General features: G+C 39.1%; 1 protein-coding gene across 5 annotated transcripts; it reads right to left on the reverse strand.

The window, feature by feature from the left end:
* Window positions 1-16: 16 nt before the first annotated feature.
* On the reverse strand, window positions 17-22,224 carry PUS7 (pseudouridine synthase 7). 5 transcript variants are annotated; one of them, XM_064656351.1, is made up of 19 exons: window positions 22,127-22,224; window positions 20,962-21,106; window positions 19,340-19,418; window positions 18,330-18,708; window positions 16,425-16,509; window positions 16,191-16,292; window positions 15,150-15,294; window positions 13,153-13,170; window positions 10,716-10,827; window positions 9,357-9,434; window positions 7,577-7,705; window positions 7,226-7,351; window positions 6,859-6,920; window positions 6,272-6,432; window positions 5,268-5,394; window positions 4,448-4,549; window positions 2,502-2,631; window positions 1,390-1,481; window positions 17-739 (listed from the first exon to the last, which is right to left on the reverse strand). In XM_064656351.1, exons 4-19 carry the CDS (start codon window positions 18,677-18,679, stop codon window positions 603-605), a joined length of 1,956 nt encoding a protein of 651 aa, XP_064512421.1. In that variant the 5' UTR covers window positions 18,680-18,708; window positions 19,340-19,418; window positions 20,962-21,106; window positions 22,127-22,224; the 3' UTR covers window positions 17-602. The 5 variants fall into 5 exon arrangements, with proteins under 5 accessions (XP_064512421.1, XP_064512419.1, XP_064512420.1 ...); XM_064656349.1 differs by having other exon boundaries at window positions 16,413-16,509; XM_064656350.1 differs by lacking the exon at window positions 22,127-22,224 and adding an exon at window positions 21,587-21,756 and having other exon boundaries at window positions 16,413-16,509.
* Window positions 22,225-22,441: the final 217 nt, after the last annotated feature.

The raw sequence follows: 22,441 nt of genomic DNA on the forward strand, positions 1-22,441 counted from the left end.
TACTGATACACGCTCGGGCTTTCAGGGTAATTTATTTTCAGTACCTGTTCTTTGATACAGGTATCCGCTGGAAAATACAAGTATTTTCTGGATGGAAAGTCCCGACTATTTAAAACAGCTTTACAGCACGCAAAAAGCCTCGCTAACAGAATCCTCTGCTGCGTCAGTGCAAGTGCTACCAGCAAAGATTCCTGCGATACCTGTGTTCATCAGTATCTTCACTTTGTTGTAACTCATCTTCCTCAGCTGTAATTCGGTGTATTTGAAGAGACTTCAAGGTGTGCTGAACTGATTAAAACATTCAGTGCTCGCCAAAAGAAAGCAAGCTAAACATTCTTCCAGGTCTGATGCTATTAAAAGCCCATTTCTAAAGACGCACCCGTGTTACAGCTCAAGCAGCTTACTCATTCAGTAAAAAGCACCATTCTCTAAGATCTATATTATATTACAGTCACCATCTTGCAAATGACTACTGAAGTTAAATGCTAGCACTAAAAAAACTTAAAAAAATACAAATCTCTTACTGTCAATCTTTAAGGATTTGTACAGAACAAGTAAATAAGAAATCACTTTACTTATGTTAAAGTCATTTTGCAGTTCATTCAGCGCAACCAGGTAGTATTCAGTTGTGTTTGGTTCTTTATGCTTGTGTCCATTTTCAAAACTTCCCGAATGGCCATGGTAGCGTAAGTAGATGGGGGAAGGGAGAACTCCATCTTTAGTGCCCTGAATTTACCATCTATCATAAGGTGTAAGAGAAGACACAAAGCAAGAAAAAGTTGTTAAGGGCTTATGCAATGCTTATTCTGGAAGCCGTCTAAACCGGACACAACCAATCCCCCAACCCTTAAAGCAGAACAACCACCGTCCTCACATTCCTATTTACAATCCACACTGAAATTCCATAAAACGACATCTTTATAATATAAGAATTTTCTTTGTTTTAAAAGCAAACATTTGTTCTTTCAAAACTGAATTCTAGCCACTCTTCACTTTTCTGGAAAGCAGTGTAAAAACATTTTGCGACCAGAGTTAAGTATTTGAGTAATCTCTTGTGCTCAGGACAAATAATACAAGCTCAACTGTACAGACAATTTGTGGCTTAATTCCACCTTTGCAAGTTGCAGACATTCACTGCTCAGCATTTCCTCGATTTTACAGATGCCTATAAGAAAATGTAACAGTCAATACAAACTGCTGGAAGAATGGCTTGCACCCTTGGGAAATAAGGGCCCTTATTTAGACACCTGGCTTTGGAGATTGTTAATGCCACTGCTTAACAGTCTAGTTAAATGAAAGCTCTTCCTTAAAAGAGCTTTGAATACGCAGCAGTTGAAAGCAACAGCCAGATCAAACTACTGTTTTGAAAACTAGCAAAAATCAACTCACCTGTAGGGAGAACTGGTAATGGTTTTCCTTCCAGTTTATCCAAATCCGTAGTAAATAATGGGATTTTGGGATCGTCATATGCAACAACTTCCCTTTATAATATACATAATGTTTATTATCATTATTAATTATATTAGGATAACATGTGGTATTTTATATAAATGTATATTATAATAATACTATTTATTATTATTCCAATTTGGAAGTTAAAACTGAAATGGAGTTGGCATTTATGGCACAATAACTAGTAAAGCTTTATGTAGAAGATGCCTCTGTCTGATGAAGACTATAAAAAAAATAAATTAGTGAGAAGTTTCTTTGCATAACTCATCTGTTTTTCCTCATGGGCTGTCAGGATTTCCAACTATACAAGAAGGTAAGAATGGTGTCAACACTATGAGAACTTAAGAGAACTTAAGAGAAGCGAAGCCTTTAAATACAGTCATCTACACCTAGAAAGTGCTTAAACATATTCTGCCATTCATTTAACAGAAATTCCATATGCATGGAATTTTTCCATATGTCCCTATTCCATATGTAACAACGAGGCTCAAAAAATAACTGGGAAGTAGATAAGCTTTATCTTAATTAGCAGTGATGTTTCAAGTGTATAAACATTTGTATTGTTGATCTCCCTCCTAAACCCTCTATATTTTTTCTGTGCATCTGTGATCAAGTCTTTCTACACATTTGTACCTGTTTAAAAGGTATTTATTCAGTTGCCATGTGACAACTAGGTTGTATCTCTAACAACAGCGATTTAGTAAGTTTAAGTGATTGATAGGTAATTGGAGACCAACTTTCTCATAGCAAGATTACAAAAAACACTCTGTTTGGAACATTATCTATCATCATTTCAACAAGGAGAGTGAACAACTAGACAGACATCTTGATATCTATCACAGAACCAGAGGACCAAGGAAGAAATAAGAGTATAGTTCAACTTCAACTGCGTTAAAAACATGAGGGAAATGCAGAGATTCCTCCCTAGCTATGCTTCCTTTACACAGACGTCCCAAGGAACAGTCTCATGGTTTTCTGTACTTAGTCACTATCTCACATAAACTCTATGCTGTCAATTCAAGTGTAATTTCCTTTACCCTCCTACTCACCAACTGACATTCTGAGGTCGAATGATAATCTTTCTGTATGCTCCAGAAAGCGAGTAATCTCTGATCTTATGCCTCATGTTGTTGATATCAAGATTGTCAGCTACGAGCATTTCCTTGTAGGCCTCGCCAACTGCAAGAAAGGAAAGTATTTAATAGGACAGAGCACAGTGTGGCCAATTGAAACAGCCTGTTTTCATGGGTCATTCCTTCCCTTGCGTTTAGTAGTTTTCAGCATATATGGGACAAATGTTACACAGAAGTTTAAAATTACTGCAAATCTTATTATCTACAATGTTTGCTTCTACACCCTGATTAGTAGAGGCAATAACCAAGAAAACATCTTATCAAATTAAACTTTCAGCTGAAAACAAAATTTACAAAATATTTTATTGACACTTTATTGCCATCTCATGCATGCTTTACAATTACCTAGACTTCAACAAGACTAATCTCAGGTATATGGGAAAAAAAGAAAAAAAAGCAAAGGGCCAGACTACCTGCTACTCTCCCTTTGAAAAAGCAGCAGAGTGCACTGAGTTGACAATTTGACAACTAAACACAAGAGCGGTTCAACCCGATATTGAGGAAAACATATTGGGAGACTGGTTTGGCTAAACAGGGAACTAATGACTAACCTATAAGGATACACACAGTAGCTGAAAGCTAGATCCAGCTACAAAGAAGGAATATACCAACATTGTCCAGGCACATTGGGATGGTGTTAGTACAGCCAAAGCTCAGCTAGAGTTGAATTCAGCAACACACATCAAGAACAACATGAGTTAAGCTGCAACACAAAGAATGAAAGAAGACAACAAGGAAAATGTTGTCCTGCTATTAACAGGGGCAGCTGGTCTAGTGACAGACCTAAGGCTGATGGTCTCAGTGGTCCTTTTGCCTCAGCCTTGATCAGCAAGGTCTCCCAGGCCTCTCTTCCTAGAGGCAAGGTTCAAGAAAGAGAGGGACTACTGGTAGTGGGAGAAGATGCAGGCTGAGAGAGCTGGCTTATGTCATGGTAACCCTTTCCTCTATTATCTGTGAAAGATCATGAAGACCTGGGGAGGTCCCAGGCAACTGCAGAAAACCAAGTGTTGCACTCAGTTTCAGAAAGAGCAGGGAGGATGATCTAGGAAATTACAGACCAGTCAGACTCACTCTGGTTCAAAATAATGGAGCTAATTCCCTCTGGGCACACAACGAGCGTGGTTTTAACAAAGGGAGAAAAAGGTAGAAAAAACAAAAAAAAAACCAAAACACCGAACTTACTGCCTTCTATGATGAAATTACTACACCTGTGAATGAGGGGAGAGCAGTGACTGTTGCCTTTAGCAAGGCTGTCAACATATTCCCACAGCATCCTTGTATCCAAGGTTAGAATGTTACAGTGGGTGGGCTGCTGTGCGGGTAAGAACTGTCTGGCTCATCATGTCAAAAGATAGTCACTATGGGTTTAAGCTCTACCTAGAAGCAGAATTCCTCAAGGAACTAGAATATGTCCTGTTAAACACTGTTATCAGCATACATGGAGAGAAGCTGGAATTCACCCCAACGAGTCTGTGGACAAAGCCAAGCTGGGATGGCATTAGATACATGCAAGGACCCGACTGCCCTTCAGAGGGACCTAGGTGTGCTAGAGGAATGGGCCAGGAGGAACCTCATGAAATTCAGTAAGGACAAAGTCCTGTACCTGAGTCTGATTAACTCCTTGCAGTGCTATAGGCTGGGGAGCAACTCTGCTGACAGTCATCAGGGATTCCCAGTGGGAAGGAGACTAAACAGAGCAACCTGGCAGCAACAAAAGTCTGACAGTAATGTATCAGAGATCTGAAATAGTATATTGTTTTAATGGTCACCAAGGCTGTACATATCTCATCTTCCTTTAAAGAACAATCTTAAAGCACACTTACAATTTCCGAGTAAATATATCAGTTAACAGTCAGACTTACTTTTATGCTTTGGATAAATAACATCAAATCCAGGCAATGGCATCACTACATCGTGGATAGTGTAGTTATCAACATCTCCTTCTTCAATATGAACAGCTGTGGCTACAGGCAGGACAGAAAAACGATGAGTTACCAGTATGGATGTCTGTGACAGTTAACATTAGCTAAATTTAAAACAAACATTTTGATTGAAATAAACGTTCTATGAGAGGGATAACTACCGTCTTTTATCTCCACTTAATAGACATTTCCAAGAAAAGAAGTAACAGCCTTCAAGGTGTCACAGTTACTGGCAGAATCACAGCCTGGCTTCCAGTGACTTAAAGCTGAATGAAGTAAGTAAGGACTGCTAGAGGAACAGACCCCTTACAGGCATCAGGCATACATAAAGGAGAAATACTGTGGGAAATGCCAGAGCAAATCCAAGTGAAGAAAGTTTTAACTGAGTGGAGCTTCTGCTTTACAAAGATACTAATGCAATCAAAAGCTTTTATGGCTAAAACATTCATAACATCCTTTCATACTTCTTCATATCCTAACTAGGTTTGAGGTCATTCTTGAGAATAATCAGTCCTCTGTCGTCTCTCTTCCCTGTCCAGTTATTTGGAAGAATGAGCAAACCAGGAGTTCATGGAAGTGCAATACCTAACTTCCAATTCCTTGTAAAATTTGATTAAAAAAGGCCAACAAATTCAGATATCACTGGGACAAAATGGGAGAGAGAGAAATTATGTAAGCTGTATCAGACAAACATGTGCTATGTGCCTTGTTTTCGCAGGAATTTGAACTACACAGCGTCACCGGCTTTGTCTGATTTTACCTCCTTTAAGTATGAGATCTCCTGGTACAGCTCTAAGCCCATATTCTTCTATTCTCTTGCTCACCATATTATTCCACACATAACTCTGGTAGCTATGAATATACATTAAACGATTATTTCTTGGTATCTAGAAGTAAAGAAAAAAAAAGTGAAACACTAGAAAGATGTATTTTTAAGTTTTTTCTCATGATCATAACCAAAAAGGTATATATTTGAAATGTTACCTTATCCAGCAACAAGACTAACACAATTTCTTGGTGTACAGATTTGATTTTTGTTCATTATTTGGGAAAAGTATATGTGAAGAAATAATGCTTTTATACGCTTGAAATCTGTACAAAAAAGAATTGTGCTTAAATTTAGAAAAAAAAAAACCACTTTTTTTTATTATTCAAGAGCTGATCAAACACATGGGGCTATTATAAAACACTGAATTCATACTCAGCCTCCTGAAATCTTAAGTGAACTTTACAGCTGTGAAAGCCCAGTGTTATTCTAATTATCTTCTTCATAAACAAGAAATTATTCCTTGTCTCCTACAATGGGCCCAGTAGTTTGCTGGTGATGGGGTATTTTCTCCAAAGACTTGATCTTGATTACAGCACTTGAAAGTGACAAGTGAATCCATCACCTCTAGACTAGGCTGATTCATTAGCCCAGAATCAGTTTGATTTATACTCTTAAAGCCACAGAAAAACACTGAAACTGAACTTTTGCACAGTTCTCAGATCCCTACTATATATTTACTAAGTATAAGGTTACTAAGTATAACTGTATTGCTTCCAACATACCAGGAAGATTGTTGTATATGTTGGAAAGCTTATTATGCATACATTAATTACAGATGTCATCAGTTACCATGCAGCAGTACTGCAACCAAAAAGGCAGGATTTTAAACTTAACTTGGCATTCATCAAGCATCTATGAGTCTATTTCAAATTCATCATGATACCATCAAAAGAATGTTTATCAAAGTAAATCCCCCCCAGTGCTTTTACACTCACTATGCCAAATGCAGAGATTATGTTCTTCATTCCATACTTTAAGAGTCCACGTAGAAGCTGCCCTTCCACGCACCTTTTTACAGGTAGTTTCTTGAGGGCAGCTGCTGGATCTTTAGTCTTTGCCCATTCCTCTCTGCATTTTACTAAGTATCCCTTTTCAGCTAGAATGAGAATGTAAAATAAAAATATTTTAACTACACACCAAAAAAGCATCCATCTCACCTTTTGTTAAAACAGCTGAAAAATTAAAGTTTCAGTCGCAGTAATTACAGAAATGAACAGAATCATAGAACACTTGATGTTGGAAGGCTTCATGTGGAGTCTGAGCAGACTCTGTAAGTATTCAGATTCAGGTCCCTTTTCACCCCCACTGCAACAAACTGCACAGCAAGGAAAGATAAGCAGAAAGGCAAAGTCTGAAGATTGCTTCTCCATTGCTAAACTGCCTCAAGTTTAGCAGGTGCAAAGCTGTCCTCACAAATGTCTTTTCAAATTAAGGATCAAAATCTAAAAGCGTTTTTCCTGAATATACAATTCTTGGAGGAGAAGAGGCAGAAACACTTGATGTATCATTTTTCAGTCCTTACCTCCTGGTCGTGGTTTTAATATCAAATCCATTACTTCATTCCAATTGTTCTGCAGAATAGCTCTAAGATTCAAACAGGAAAGTGTATTAAGATCTAACTAAATATATTTTAAAGGGGATTTACCAACTTATCAAAAAAATAAGTATTTGTGTTTAGACTTATGCAATATTAAAAGTAGTGCTCTTATGCAAGATAACTGCTAAAGCATGCTCAGAAACCAGATCTTTCTTGAATCTAAAATTAAAACTGGTATGTGCAATATGCCAGAAAAACGTTCCCAAAAATACATTAAGTTACACAGGGATAGGGATAAGAATAAAATTAAAAAAAAAAACCAGAAAAGGAGGGGAATGAAAGCAACACATACCTGCCAATTTGATAAGTAGGAACAGCTGTGGTTCCAAATCTTTGCATTCCATAGTAATTAATAAATCCAATTTCCCTGAGAGAGTGCATTGCTTGCTCTATCTGGTCATCAGTTCCTGTTATGTTTCTAGTATTAAAAAAAAAAGTTAAAGACAGATTATTAAGAGCTTATGCTATTTTGTAATGCTCATAATATTAAAGCTTAACATCAATATTATATAGCATATATCAAATTCAACAGACTCCTGCCAATAAGATTTCTGTTTTGTAACCCAAGTTGCACTGATATCTCTTACCTATTTAAAGAAAAAAAATTCTAACAGAACTGTCTTAAAACATACTAACACACTACCTGAGAACAACAGTGAAATGGTTTCCCTGTAATTCTCCTAATTTCAGTGGATGGTTCTTGTAACTGAAATTTCCTAATTTGAAGTTCATCAAACATTTATTCAAATGAGCAAGTCTTTGTGCAGTGATTCTGAAAAGAAACAGAAAACAGTGACCAACCTATGCTTAGAAAAGCAGATAAATACAGAAATGCTAGCATTACAAAACAAAAAGCAGCGAGCCCCATTTCCCCAATTTTCTACTGCTGCCTTTTAAAAATATTTTAATGAAACAGCTGAAAGAAAATATCAGGTAGTTCTTAAGGCTACTCACACAAGAGAAAATAGCACTGTCTTTTCATATCTATGTTACAACATGAACTCCAAAAAAAGTATGTTGCAATATCAACGCATAGTGTACCCCACAAGCTGAACTCTGCTTTATCTGATTAACTGCTCCATGAATGCTGTTAGCACAGTATCAGCTCCAGTTACCTAAGTCATCAACACAGAGTTAAGTAAAATTAGCCACTGTGTACACTTAATGCAGATGAAGGAACATGGAATCCAATCTGTCACTGATATCCGTTGTTTTTGTTGCTAGTATTTTTGGAAGCATATCCTGTTCTTTGCATTACTGAGCTGCTCTTGGACCCTTCTGCTAAAATTTATACCAGGATAGAGGAGTTTATGAACTAGCATGGTCAGCATACTAAGCTCAGAGGGGGCTGATTAGCTGGCAATATCTCCTGTCCTGCTCGGGAGAGTCAGGTGCTGTGGCACTACTGAACAGACACCACACATCAATACACTCCCCCCAGTCCATGCTTGCTCCACACTGGAGCTCTTGGGCACAATAATTAAAGTGATCATGTTAAAAAGTAAACAGAACAGCACCTGAGATGGCTACACCACAGGTTTGGTTATCTGTCATCACTTTGCAAACCTGCCTTGCAGCAACAAGAATCAGGGGCTTCTCACGATTCACAGATCAGCATCTCCTTTTACGTGTGCAAATATATGCATGTCCAAAACTCCAGGAGGAAATATATCAACAATTAAGTAGTGGATTCCCTCCTTTTAACAAGGATTTCATCAAACTTCTGGCTCTCAAACCACGGAATTCCTCACTTGAATGTGGTTTTCAAAAAGTTGTAAATAGTAGTGCAGGCAGAATATTCCAACTTGCTAAACTGATATTGTAATATATGACTGGGAGACATCTGTCATTCTCAGTTATGGGTGTAATGCTTATTTAAAGTGTCCAGAAACCATATAATTATCTTGGAATATGACAACATAAATTTTATTTTCTCTTAGTAGGTGACTTAAGGGAATAGGTTTAGATAGGAAAAATTCCTCCTAATTTTTTGCCCTTCTGGCTACTCACAGATGAGCAAAGGCAGTGGTTTAGCCTTCTCTGGAGCTGTTCAGAGAGTTCAGTGAGTAAGAAAATAGGATTCCAGCTGGAGAAAGGGGGAAACAAAAGTCAGGAAAGAAATGGGACATAATTTTCACCATGTCATTCTGCTTTTCTGCTGTTGCATGGGATCCATGCAGCATGAGAGCACATAGGCAATGTGTCCCACTGCTTCAGCAAATACACATATCCAGCCTATGACTCAGAAAATACTGATGATCACCATGGAACAAAAAAGAATTATGGCATCTTCATTAATACCTGTGCTTTACAAGATCAGGACCCAAATCTGCCATTTGTTCACTGAGTCTTTAAGGTATTTAGCAAGATATTCAAGCTGTCACAGCAGCAGTGCACATACTCCAGAGTATACTTTTACTTACCTGAGAACAGCGATCTCTTGAACAGTTATAGCCCTTTTATCTTTAGTTCCCATGTAGGAAAATATGTTTGGCTTCACTCTTAAAAGCAACAGTAACAGATATTATGTATATTAAAACAGCAACAGATCAAACATAATTTTTAGCATAATTACCTAGAATTATTAATCTTCTATAGTAAAAATATACCTACATTCCCCAGAACTAGGCTACAATTTGACAGATGTGTGACATTTTCTAGTCTCATCTATGAGTACATAAAACAAAGGGAAACTTCTGTTTTAATTATATGTAGACAAATTCACTTTTACCACAACAGTGCTTTCAAAATATGAGCTTTGAAGTACTTCTTCATATACATTCACTTAATGTACAAATGCACAGTCACCAGTAAGTTCACTAAAAAAAAATATTCATGTCCACTTCTTCCCTAAACTTCTAACAACATCTCTGTTTGAATACTATGCCTGCACATTATGTGAGAGTATGAGAAGTTAATTTAAAATTTGATCCATTTATTTCCTTGAGAGGAAAATTTCTTTTTCACTTTGGACTTTATAGTCTGTGTTACACAAGGAGTATTTTCAGTTATTCCAGCTATGGGCACCAGGGGGTAGCAGGATTGCCATTACACACAGTTTTCTACCTCACTATGCTCCTGCCATTCTGTTCTCAAATACAAATACTAAGTGGCATAACGGTTATAATCTAGATTACAAACATTTTTTGGGGGGCAGGAAGAGGCCAAGGGAAAAAGGAGAAGTGGAGAAGTTTCCCTACCAGTAGATCACTGAACTGACCCAATTTTACAATTGCCCTTCCTCTGCAATTCACTGTGTTCATGTCACGCCTTGGCCAATCTTTTTGTTTCTGCACTTGATGGGGTGAAAGGAACTAAGCCTGTGTTGCCATGGAGAAATTAATACACAGAACAACAGTTTATCAAGTGTAACTGCTTAGGAACTGATCAGCATATTATCACAACAATATCTAACAGGTTCATAACATACTTGCATATATTCACAAACTGGAAAAAAACTGGCTTTTAATTCAGGTTACACATATTGAGGTTTTGAGCTGCCAAGCCTCTCTCAGATCAGCCAACATCAATTGTGGGCTTTTTCCACTGAAGCAGCCGAGTAGTCTTTTAAAATTCTTAGGCTCACTTTGTTCCATTCTCACCTCCCTACAAAACCTTTCAGTTTCAAATTTGACATTCTAAAATAACTTTTTATTTTAAACACTGTCTACAAATTAGGCAATAGCAATCACTTGTGTTGCTCTTACATAATTCTGAAGCATAACACTTACAGTAACATCAAACATACAGGGCTGCCAGACTGGCATAAACATCAGCCTTACCTTAAAAATTTGGATAGAACATTAATGGCATCCATAGTGTCCTTGTTCTCCTTGTACAGTACAAAATGGCAGTAGCTTCCCCTAGATTTTGGCCATGAGTGTTTTCTTGGATCTTTAAAAGCAAAAAAGTTAGTGTCATTTTTTTTAAAAATTAATTAATATATTTGCCATTGCAGCTGCATTTAAAACAAATATGCAAGAGCCAATTTCTGCTAATTTCCATCTGCTTTAAAAAAAAATGAAAAGAGTTAATTACTGACAGCAAAAGCTGTAAAGCACAATGAAAAATACCTCCCCTTCCAGTGGGCTGTAAACTTCTCTTTAATCAGCTCTGTCACCTAGAAAATCCTGAATGAAATAGCAACACTTCCCTTGTCATGGAATTATCTAAAAATATATCCTAGTCATTTAACTGCCATATCACCTGATTAAATTTCTTAAAAACATTATCATTACACTGATTTTCAGCAGTAGCAGCCACTCCACATTTCATCTAGTGCCTTCTAAAATTCATAGTTGAGGACCATTGGAAGCCTGTTTGTAGGAAGACTACAATTACTATTTATAGTATGGACATATTATTTATTTCCGTAGGATTTTTTCTATGTGTCATGCAAAAGCATGAACTGTATCTCTATAAAAGCCTAAAAAAGTACACTCAAAAGATTACTGTAAGGTGATTTTTTTTTTTTTAATCCTATGGGAGAGAGATCTGGCACAAGAGAGACACTAACAAGGCTGATAGTGTGCCGCGCCAAGAGAAGGCTGGAGGGTGTGGTAACTTCAGCTCCCACAGACTAACAACTGATGTACAGTTCTGTGCAATTATTTGGCATTTTCCAGAGAAGAAAACTGTCGATGATTTGTCAAGCTTCTGTTGCACAATAAAGCCTCCAGAGATAAAACTTTCCTTTTATAATAACCCACCGTTAATGGCGTTACTGGGAAGGGGGACTGATTCTACACAGGTTTAGCAACCATTTTTGAGGTGCTTTATCAATTCTTTGCTTTATAAGAACAAACTAAGAGTCTGTTTTGTTTTAAATAAGAAGTCCCTTATCTCTTGGCAACCACAAAGCAGACTTTCCTGGTTTTGTACAAAAAGGTTACAAGCATCTTTCAAAACAGCAAAAGCTAACTGAAAAAGCAAGCCCTATTTCAATATATAAACACCAATGCAGGAACTTCTTGAGAAATTTTGCTCTTTTTGTTCACATTAGTTTGATAAAGGCCAGATACCCCCCCCCCCGACAGTAAATACGTTTAATTCTTCCTTTTCTTTTTTTTTATTTGAGAAGCTGGCATCCATACACACACTTCTGCAAAAATAATTTTGGATGCTACAGTGTAAAATGCTATTTGTAGAGTTTTCGATCAGTTAGAATTACTGCACCACTTGCCTTGCACCATCAGTTTCTAAACTGTTCTAAAACAGTTCTAAACAGTTCTAAAACCCTCTTCCCACAGAGTTTCCTAGGTCCTAAATGGAGCAGTACGGTCCAAAGCCTGTTAAGAGACCTCACACCTCTGCTGGTCTCCCCTTCTGAGCCACCACTGCTCTTAAGCACTATCAATGAAACCTGCAGTCAGCTGGAAGAGCAACCTCCTCCTCCACGAAGCTCTTGGCAATTAGAAGGGAAGAGGGGAAAGACTGAGCTCAATTCACAAGGAAAGCCTTCTCCAGCTGGAATCGTTCTTTAAATTGAACTAATTCATCATCACACAGTCATTTCAACACACTTAAAAAAGTGAGCCCTAATCTGGTCTAGACTATAGAGGTTCTATAGATACTATGCATATCAATGGGCTCCTCATGCTTTGGCATCACAGCCATGTGCCTATCCAACAGAGGGTACAGAGGGTACAGCTACAGTCCTGATATTTAACCATTCCTCACACTTCAAAGTATTCAATTGGGTACATGGACCAACAGGACAGTTTGCAGTCCTTATTGCTGTGTTTCAGTCATGTTACATTTTTGACAGTAAATCTATATTTCCAAGCCCTTTTTCCAAACCTTTTGCTGAAACTTGAGGGCTGGAAGCTCATTTTTAGCATCAGGATGTATGATATATACTTTTAAAGTTGTATAAAGACAGATAGTAGTGTCTGAAACATAGGCTGAAGGGCAAAGGCCTGGCTTACTGAAATCTATGGAAAATTTACCACAGTTGTCAAACAGTACTGTCAAAATTGGTAATTCACATCCCTTATTACTGGCAGACTTTCTCTGCACCAAACGACTACTGCCTATAGTGCACTACAAAAAAGAGGTAGAACAAGCCCAATGCTTGGCTGTTTCAGGGAATTTTAAGCATTATTTTTGTGTAGGGATTTTTAAGGAATTGTTACCAGTTTGGCCAGTCCTGTTGCTATTTAGGAGGTCATAATGGTTGGCATTTCATTTTTGTTAGCATGAAATGTCAACATCTCTTACCTGTTGCAGTTCTGACCTCTGTCCCAATGCAGAGCATAAAGAGCACAAAAGAGCAGCATTTAATTTTTAGACTGTCAAAGTGTTTTTAGAGGTGAACATGCAGGTTTATGGTTATGGGATTATTTATGCTTCAGGGAGCATCCAATAGTTAGGTGGTGGATGACAGCAATTTAGACAGTTATGCAATGGAATCGTGCAGAGGGAAACAGTGAACATATGGAAAGCTTCAATCAGAGATGCAACAAACTTAATTTGTGGACAACGATGAAACAACAGTTTACTGACAACTTAGTAAGACAGTATTTTAAGTATTTTGGGTGTAAACTTACTATGGACACCAAGCAGCTTCTGATTTTATGTTTTAGGAAGCATGTTTGGGAACCTTTTACATTATCAACAAAAGTAATCAGATATTTCAGCTAATATTCGAAAATTCTACACTTCTGAATTATTTCTTGCCTGGGGAGCCCACTCAGGACTAAGACATATTTGTGGCTATGTAAACACAAAAGATAAATATAATCCTGGCTAAAAAGAACTTGCACTCATCAATCTTACATCCATAAACATTTACACACGCTCACTGAAACTGCACACATCTCCACCAACATGCACAGGTGTCTGAAGCATCCACAGCTCAGGAATCCAGGTTTAGATAGATGATGCTTCTCTGCATCACAAGATGGTGCTCCAGATAGTGTTTTAATCCTAGAGACACACCACTACATTCTTTTCAGCATATTTCAAATACTTGAATTCTTTCATACAGTATCTCTTAAATCAGACTGATCAGCTTAACACCAACCACTTGACTGTAACAATGATTAAAGAATAGAAGCAGCAGAAGGAAATGGTGGAGGTAAAACCATTACAAATCAACAAAGAACAAAACTGGCTTAGGAGAATTTTGTGCTGGTAAGTATCCATACTCCATGCATAAAGCATGCAAACATACACATTTTCTAAACACGGTTAAGTAAGAGACAAACACATTATAAATGGACCCATAAAAGTACAACATTCCCATAGTTGCACAGAACAAGCCTTAAAAAAATAACTAAATTGAATATGGATATGATTTTGTTTCCAATTTTAAACTTTTCTATCTCCTTATCCTTTCTCCTTCATCTGTAAAATCAAAGGATTAGATTTACATACTGTCATTTGTAGTAGGTTGAAATGACACAGGAAAGCAACCGATTTAAACCAAACTTTATCTACATGCAGAATGGTGCACATTTAACAAAAGGTATTAATCCTCTAAACTTACAACAGCAACAAATTAGTAGTAACATTAAAAAAATGTAGAACACATTAATTTATCCCCAGTAACCAAAACAGTATTTGCAAGATTAAGGTGCATAGTACTTAATTTTGAAAATCCTTCATTATTTTGACTATTCCAAAAGAGTAAATGTGATTTATAATTAATAAAGACATATTTCTGCAAATATAATTAGCCTTGGAAACAGAAGTAGTCTTAGAGATCATGGTAAATATACTACGTTTATATAAAACTATAACTTTGGGAAAACAAATAGGTGTTTGTCTCTTTTCAAGTCATTGAGAATTTTGTCATGAATTTTCAAGACAGTCAAGATTACACCAACTGTCAGTGTAATGTACACATTCCAACTACAACCTCGTACTCCCACTGCAAACTCAAACATCCAGGTAAGTTCATGAAACCTAAGTTCAAAAAATACTGAAAATAAAGCCCGTTTCACCTATTCCTATTGAAATAGCAGGAGATGTTGTCACTTCTGACATGGTTGTACTGGATTAATTATTTGGAAAGAAAAACAAGTAGAAATTTAAATTTGAAACGTTTCTTGTGTTCCTAGTCATTTTAGATGCACAGCATCGGTTGCAACAAGGAAAAAGCAAAGCCAGACTACATAAGAAGTATGCTCCACTTGAAGTACTTACTAACAATTCTTATTTTCAGGATAATTTTAGCATTTACTTTACCCAACTGCTGTGATACTGAAACTCACTTGCCAGGGCTTTTTTCCCAGCAGCATGATAAGCAATAATGTATTTCTTTCCATCTCTATCTTCTGTTTTAGTCTCCAGTCCTGGAAACAAGGACTTCACAGCCTGGTGGATGACTGTTCTTTTTTCTTTGGTATCTTCAATTACCTGTGTTAACACACATAGATGCAGAAACCAAATAAATTAATACAAAAGGGGAGGGATTCTCTTGGAGTTAAATTTTGCATGCTTAAAGAAAACCTACCAAATAACAATAAATACTGAATAGGTATACTTTTAAAAGTCTGGCCTAATTAAAATTAGTTTGAAAAATAATAAATAACGCTGTTGCAAACTTTGGTCTCAACACTCACAGAAGAAAACTCTCAAGATTTATTCCTGTCTTCTGCACTTAATAAAATTCCCTCTTCTAAAGAAAACTCCGGCAAAACAAATTTTTTCTATATGCTTTAAAGGGAAAAAAAAAATAGCTAGATAAGATTATTTGGTGTGTGAATGCTTATTTGAAACTACCAGATCTAATCCTACTCATCTTTGTGTCCCAAATTTAGCTCAACAGTTATTCTTCAAATGCATGGAATATTTGGATGTTTAAAAATACTAAGGTTTTAATTTCATTTTGTACCTTCTTATCTTTCTTGTTACAGAAGACTATATTTATCTTCTTTTCTATTAAATCACTAAACATTGCCCTTGAAAACAGTGTTTCATCAGCATGGATGTTTTATTTAAACCTTGTTACTCTATAAAACAATACTAGACAGAAAACCAAAATATTGCAAGCAGGAATTAAAACCTGCATTTAAGTTCTGTGTTCAATACCACCAAAATCAAAATGACAACTCAAATGCATGAATTTGAGTACATCTGTGAGACTTTACAGAATTAAACTCTAAACTGGAAACAGTTTGGTATTGCCTCCTGCATCCTGTTCAAACTGCTCTTACAGATTACATGCACTAGAAAGCATGTACCTTCCACTCACTCCCTCTCATAGTCCCTCTGCCCTCACCCCCAAAGTTCATATAATTTATTAATTTTACCTCTATGGCAACACTAGTTTCCTTATTCTTAAAAAGCTGGAGCTCCTCTAAACGCTGCTTGTCTTCATCTGACAAAACTGTAAATGTTTCTTCTGATGGGTCCTAATGCATATTCGGGAGGAAAAAAAAAAAAATCCAGTAACCCTCATGGAACAACTTTCTGTGTTTTAATGTTCTTGCTCAAGGAGTTTTAAGAAGCATAACCATTACCAAATCTTTTACCTCAAAATTTACCTCATCATCCACTGGAACAGAAAAGTCATCTAAATGGCTCACACGTCCATCTTTGCCTATTTCATGGACAACAAAGTCCGAGTATCTGATAGGAAGAAACATGCATTACATTTTAATAAAAATAAAAATCCCACATCACAAGAAGTCCTTTCCCAAGAAGCAGTTTGTTAGCAGAATTCACTGAAGAATTCTGAATTCACATAAGTCAGTTCACATAAAAGAAACCTAAACCATGGGAAAGTTGTACCTATTCCCACCCCCGACAGATACCATGAGAACACACATCTAAACACAGCAGACTTCTCTGCACATCACCAAACACCTGCTGTAGTTATTCTGAGTCATTTTCTCACTAGCTTGCAGAGATCAGTAATGCATATCCTCAATCCCAGTCATTACTGACAATTAAGACTCTACTGCATTGCCACAGTGTGAACATGAATGCATTAACTCCATTGCTTTAAGTAACCTGCAGGATAAAGTGCCACTTTTTAGCTACTCTAAGGAAGGCAGGACAAATTCAGCTTTGTTCATAGTCAGTTATAGAGATCATTCAAATAAAGTTAGTCTGCATTCTCTATGACAGCAACAAAGAACTGGACATTTCTGATCGAGTCATTTATGTTCTGTAATAAAAACATGATTTCTAAGTAGCATTTGCTTGCAATGGAAAAAAGAAAAACAATTCTTATTCTATGAATGTTGAAAGATGAATGAAACTTCACCGTGGGAATGTTTCTACTGTACCTTCCCCAAGCCCCCGTTTGCCATCCCTCTGTGCAGCTGTACATCATACTGGTAGAATTCTTTCCTGAGGAGCGTTATGTGTCCTCTCTCTTACTCTCTGTAGCTGTCTAGACATACTAGTGACTAGTACCATAAAAATGCCAGGACTGATTTAATAATAGGTGTTATAAACTAGGATCAAAAAATAACCACAAGCCCACGAATTTTCTACCATCCAGCTACCTTTGGCCAATCAAAATTGGCAGATTTCCCAGAAGATTCAGCATAGACTGTGTTCCCTAGTGAAGGATTATGCTAGCTGCTTAATGCTCCACACATAAAGATTAAATATGTACATAATATGTACATATCATTTTATTATGTAAAATGACCTATATATTAAGCCAGTATTTAAAAACGGGGACTTTTCAGTGTGTAAACAAAGCATCCTTAAATGCTTTGCTAAGGCCAGGAAACAATGATTCCCACTTCAGTGAGTTTTTGTATTTGCATTCTGTTTTATTCAAAGATGTTCTTTAATTTAAAAAACCTAGAAGCTTCATAAAGAAAAAGCTACTAAACCCCAAATATTTCACTAAATATATAATGTGTATATATAACAACTTCTGCACCCTGAATTACAGAATTCCCTTTTATGTTTTGCAAATGACATTAGAACTGATCAGATAATAATTTAAAGCCTAAGGGACCATTTGGTAAAAAATTTGTTTAAAGACATTAGCACAAAACACTCAGGCCAAAGCAAAGAAGAATCAAAGAGGGATGGTTTTGATGCTGTTCTCCAGTGCCTCTAGTATCAGCAGTGAGGAGTGGTACAAAAGGTGGGTGTACTGCATAAGGTTTTATGTATGCTGTACTCTGCGTGCTGCTGCCAGAGCACAAGGCAAACAGCAAAGGTCAGTGTAATCATGTATTTCTACTTATGAACAGCTTCCTTCTTCAGAGCTTCATTTGACAGGAAAATAAACAAAAACAACCCACAATCTAGAAAAGTCCCAAATTAAACTTTTCTTTCAGTTGCAGCATTAGATAAAAGGTAATGAACCTCCCTAGTGGCCACACATAATCCATTTGCATCCTACGAATCAGAAAAGGAAAATGGAGAACTACAACTGCATTACACAAGGAATTAACACATATAATAAGACAAAGAGTTACCTCTCTTTTAAGATTCCAGAAAACCCTTTATGAGAGCTAACAAATTTAGTTATGCCAACATCGCTTTCTGTCAGTCCGTGCTTCATCATATCTGCAAAGCTCTCTGGATCTCCATCTTCATCACTATCCTCTAGTTCTTCTTCTTCCTGCTCCTCACTTTCCTCATTGGGAATTATTTCATTTTTCATGTCCTCAGGTGGTTCTGTTACAGTCTCAATACTCTGCCCAGAGTCATTCCCTGTCTTAGATTTCTCCAAGATCTTCTGTCTTTTGATTTCATCTGCATTAGCCACATCATCCTCAGAGCGAGGACGTTTCAAGGACACACTATTCATTTCTACAGTTTCCATGTTTAAGGCACAGTGTAGGATAGAAAGCCCTGAGGAGGAAGAAGAATGGTTTATTTCTTGTCTGCTTAAGAGTAGTATCAATACACAGCCTCTTCACTCCAAGGACTCTGCCCCCTGCAATGGTTCAGAAAAACTACATAACTTTCTGCATTTCTAAGTTAAACATCAACTAAATATTCCAAACAGCTAGAAGCAATATGTACTTGGGAAGAGAGAAGGGAGATGTTACAGGGACTTAATACCCACCTAAAGCACCATGCATGCTGGGCTACAGCACTGACCATTTACCACCATCGTCACTCTTGCCAGCCCTTACCATAGCTGCATCCAGTCCTGTGCACACACAGGCCCTGCTGTCAACAGCAGTGTAGTGCCCAAGAAACATTTTGTTACCAAGCCTTCTGTTAAACATGACTATTTTCAATTATTCCATTTTCTATCAAGATTTCATCTTCCAAGGACCGAGACACAATGGCTCGATTCCCCCAACTATGAAATATCATTGCTACCTTTTCTATGTTCTTCCAACACACACAATACCACAGGGAACTCAAGGTGGCAGCAATTCAGCCCAAAAGATAAGAGGGATGAGATACCAAAATCATTAAATGAGTGGGACAACAAGGAAGTGAAATGATCTCTAAGAACATGACTACTCACACTGGTGGAACAAAGTTCTTACTCTTCCCTGGCAACTTGAGCTGCCACCTTTGCATCAGCAGAATTAGCACCTTCAGATCTGAAAAACAGAGAAAAAGTAACTCTGAGAAACTTTTAGTCAAAAAAAAAAAGACTACAAAAACGTGTCCGAATGTGATCATGACAGAAACCAGCTGTCCCTGACCCAGGCTGCACAACTACTCAGATGGACTCGTTAGTAACAAATACAATGGTAAGTGTTACCAGCCTAGTGACACAACACATTACTGCTTTTTAACAAGCTAAAGGAGAGAATTTTGGTTTTATTTCTATGTTTATGAAAGGAAGTTGGAGTTCCAACTAATTAGGCAAGGACAGGACCTTTTTTCCAGCATCGCCCAACTGGCACACCAGCTGTACCAGGGACAAAGTGCAGGATTTGGTAGCAGGGGAGGAGGCCATCAACTGCCCTGTGCTGATGTGCCAGTTCCAACTGGAGCCATAAACCCACCACTTGCCATCCTCCAACTCATCAAATGAACACGTGGTGCCTTTGCTCCAGCTTATTTAAGAAAGGGAGGATCTGCCAGTGGCAGAAATGCAAAAGAAAGCACAGGAGGAGGCGCACGACAGTGCTAAAAAAGGCACAGGGAAGGGGACAACCACTGGGGTTGGAGATACACTCTTGGAAGAAGGCTCTACACACCAGAGCCAGGACATCCCTGATGGGACTGTGGCCTGTGGAGGTACTCAAACTGTGACAGGGACACACCTGTGGAGACGCCCTCATGGGAAGAAATGGGAAAGGAATGAGCAGCAGAAAGAAACCTCCATGTACCAACCCCAACCTCCGGCACTACCACTGCCTTGTGCAAGGTTCAGAGCTTAACCTGAGGGGTTAAGGAGTGAAGGGGAGGAAAGGAGTTATCCCCAGGTGTTTGTTTAAGTGGTGGTTTTCTTTGTATCTCACTAGCCAATAGGTGATTAAAAGTTTATGTTAACAAGTAATAAATTAAATTAAATTTCCCATGTCAAGTCAGTTTTGCCCACAACAACCAAGTTTCTAAATTAATAGGATTCAGCTGTTACTGAGAAATTAATCTAGGCACAAAGCAGTATTTCAGAGCTACATATATCATCCTGTATTACTTGTCCAGCCACTAGATAGCATATTCTATTTAATTTTAAGTGGTATGTTTTTAAAGGAAGACTCATTACTAACTTGATAATCAGCATGTGCTGGGTTGGTAACTAATTGTTACCAGTAAGCTGTTAGCCACTGCTGACTTCATGGCCTGGACTTTCCATTGTAGAGATCACAAACTTAAGGTAAGGAGGGAGGAGCAACTGTTTCAGAAACACCTGAAATGTTTTGCTCAAATAAAGAACTGAAAATGGATGCTACACAAATAAATGAACAAAAGGGAAAGAGGGAGAAACTTATAAAAATAAGTGTATGTATTGCCTGACAAGTGACAAGACACACAGAGAAGAAAGCAGAACAATTCGCAAATCAGTGTACCTTCAAGCTGAAAGCACCAATTTTACTGTATCCGCAAATAAAACCAAAAGTACATAAAACCCTTCTTTAAAAGGAACAAAAAATAAAATCATAGCCGAGAGAAGCAGTTCACCATCATTACCAGATTCTTCTCCTATGTACTGAGATCTACAGAGTCCGGGTTATAAAGCACTGAAGAGGAAAAGGCTTCTAGATGGCTTCTGAATGTCTTCACATGGCGAACAAAACAGTGAAATCATTCGGCACAGTGAAATCCTCTGAGACACCTGCCAAAAGCGGTAACAAGAGAAATCTCATGTTTCTAAAATAAAACTGAAATATCTAGTTATTGAATTGTACAAACTGTTAGATGAATTCAATGTTGGGCACAAACACTCCACATAACTGTCACATGCAGACTATTCTCACAGCAGAGCAATGACTCACATACTACCAAGTACTATCCTGTGCCAAACGGCAGCCATCATCTGGGATAATTTCTGCAGGATAATTATTTGAAGGAGCAAGTTGAAGTGTGCGGGGCACACACTGCCTGGCTTGTGCAGATCGCTGCTGAGAGGCGCCTATTATTTTCTGACAGCTGCTCAACTGCCTCGGTCCTTTTCCCAACAAACAGGTGTTTCCATAAAAGCCAGAATCTGCATAAACAGCAACTCCACAGCAATGTCAATGTTTTAGCAGAGACTGAATTTACCACTACAAATAAGAGACTTGATTCTCCTCCCCAGTCGGGAATGGTGTGGTACCTGCCCGGCAGGCACGGCGGGCGGGGGGGACACACTAAATAACAGAGCCGGAGCACGCCAGCGCTGGGCACGGAGCTGGCTCCTCATGAGATGAGGCACGTGGGATTAAAAGGCGACCGGAGAGAGGGCGCGATGATGCAGCAGCAACAGCGCCCGAAGGCCAACCCTCGGGGCGGGGGCAGCGGGCAGGGAGCGGGCCAGGAGGGCTGCCGGAGCCCGCGGGCCGGGCCGGGCCGGGCCGCAGCAGCGCTCGGGGCGCCGCGCCGGAAGAGCCGCTGCCAGCGCCGGGGCTGCCGGGGCAGGGCGGGGGCGCGGGGGGCCGGAGCAAGCGCAGCCGCGGGGTCCCGGCACCGCGCGGCGCCCGCCGGGGGAAAGCCCGGCGCGACCGGGGGCGAAGTTGCCCCGAGGCGGAGCCCCCCCGGCCGGGGGCCGGGAGCGGGCAGGCGGCCCCGCCGCAGAGCCCTGCGCGGCCGCGGCTGCCGGGGCAGAGCGCGGCTCCGCCCGCCGCCAAGCAGGAGCCGCGGAGGGGGAGCCACTTACCCGCACGCCGGCTCGGGAGGACGGGCCGGGCGTCAGGACGGCGGGGAGGGAGGGAGGGGAGGGGAGGAAGAAGAGAGGGAGGCGGAGGCGGCGGGGACGAGCCCGCCCCAGCTCCGCGTGTGCGGAGGCGGCCCCAGCGTGTGCCCGCCCCGCCGCCCCACGGCGGTGCGCGGAGCCCGCGGGAAGGAGGTGGTACCTGCCGAGGGGCTGCTCGTGTCCGCGCCTCCGTGCTCGGCTTCCTGCGGAGCGTCTGGAGGAAGCAGATGGGAATTTACAGGAGAACTGCAACTCTGCAGAAAAAAAAGTTTAATTTCC

Source organism: Pseudopipra pipra, chromosome 5 (assembly GCF_036250125.1).
Source record: "Pseudopipra pipra isolate bDixPip1 chromosome 5, bDixPip1.hap1, whole genome shotgun sequence".
NCBI classification, from domain to species: Eukaryota; Metazoa; Chordata; class Aves; order Passeriformes; family Pipridae; genus Pseudopipra; species Pseudopipra pipra.

Bases quoted from the DNA above. Each gene is read 5' to 3' on its own strand.
- PUS7 (XM_064656349.1), bottom strand. From the start codon at position 18,679: ATGGAAACTGTAGAAATGAATAGTGTGTCCTTGAAACGTCCTCGCTCT. The intron at 16,293-16,412 runs GTAAAAGATTTG...AATATGCATTAG, and splicing joins ATGATGAGGTAAATTTTGAG to GACCCATCAGAAGAAACATT. The intron at 5,395-6,271 runs GTGAGTGTAAAA...CTTTACTTCTAG, and splicing joins TAATCTCTGCATTTGGCATA to ATACCAAGAAATAATCGTTT.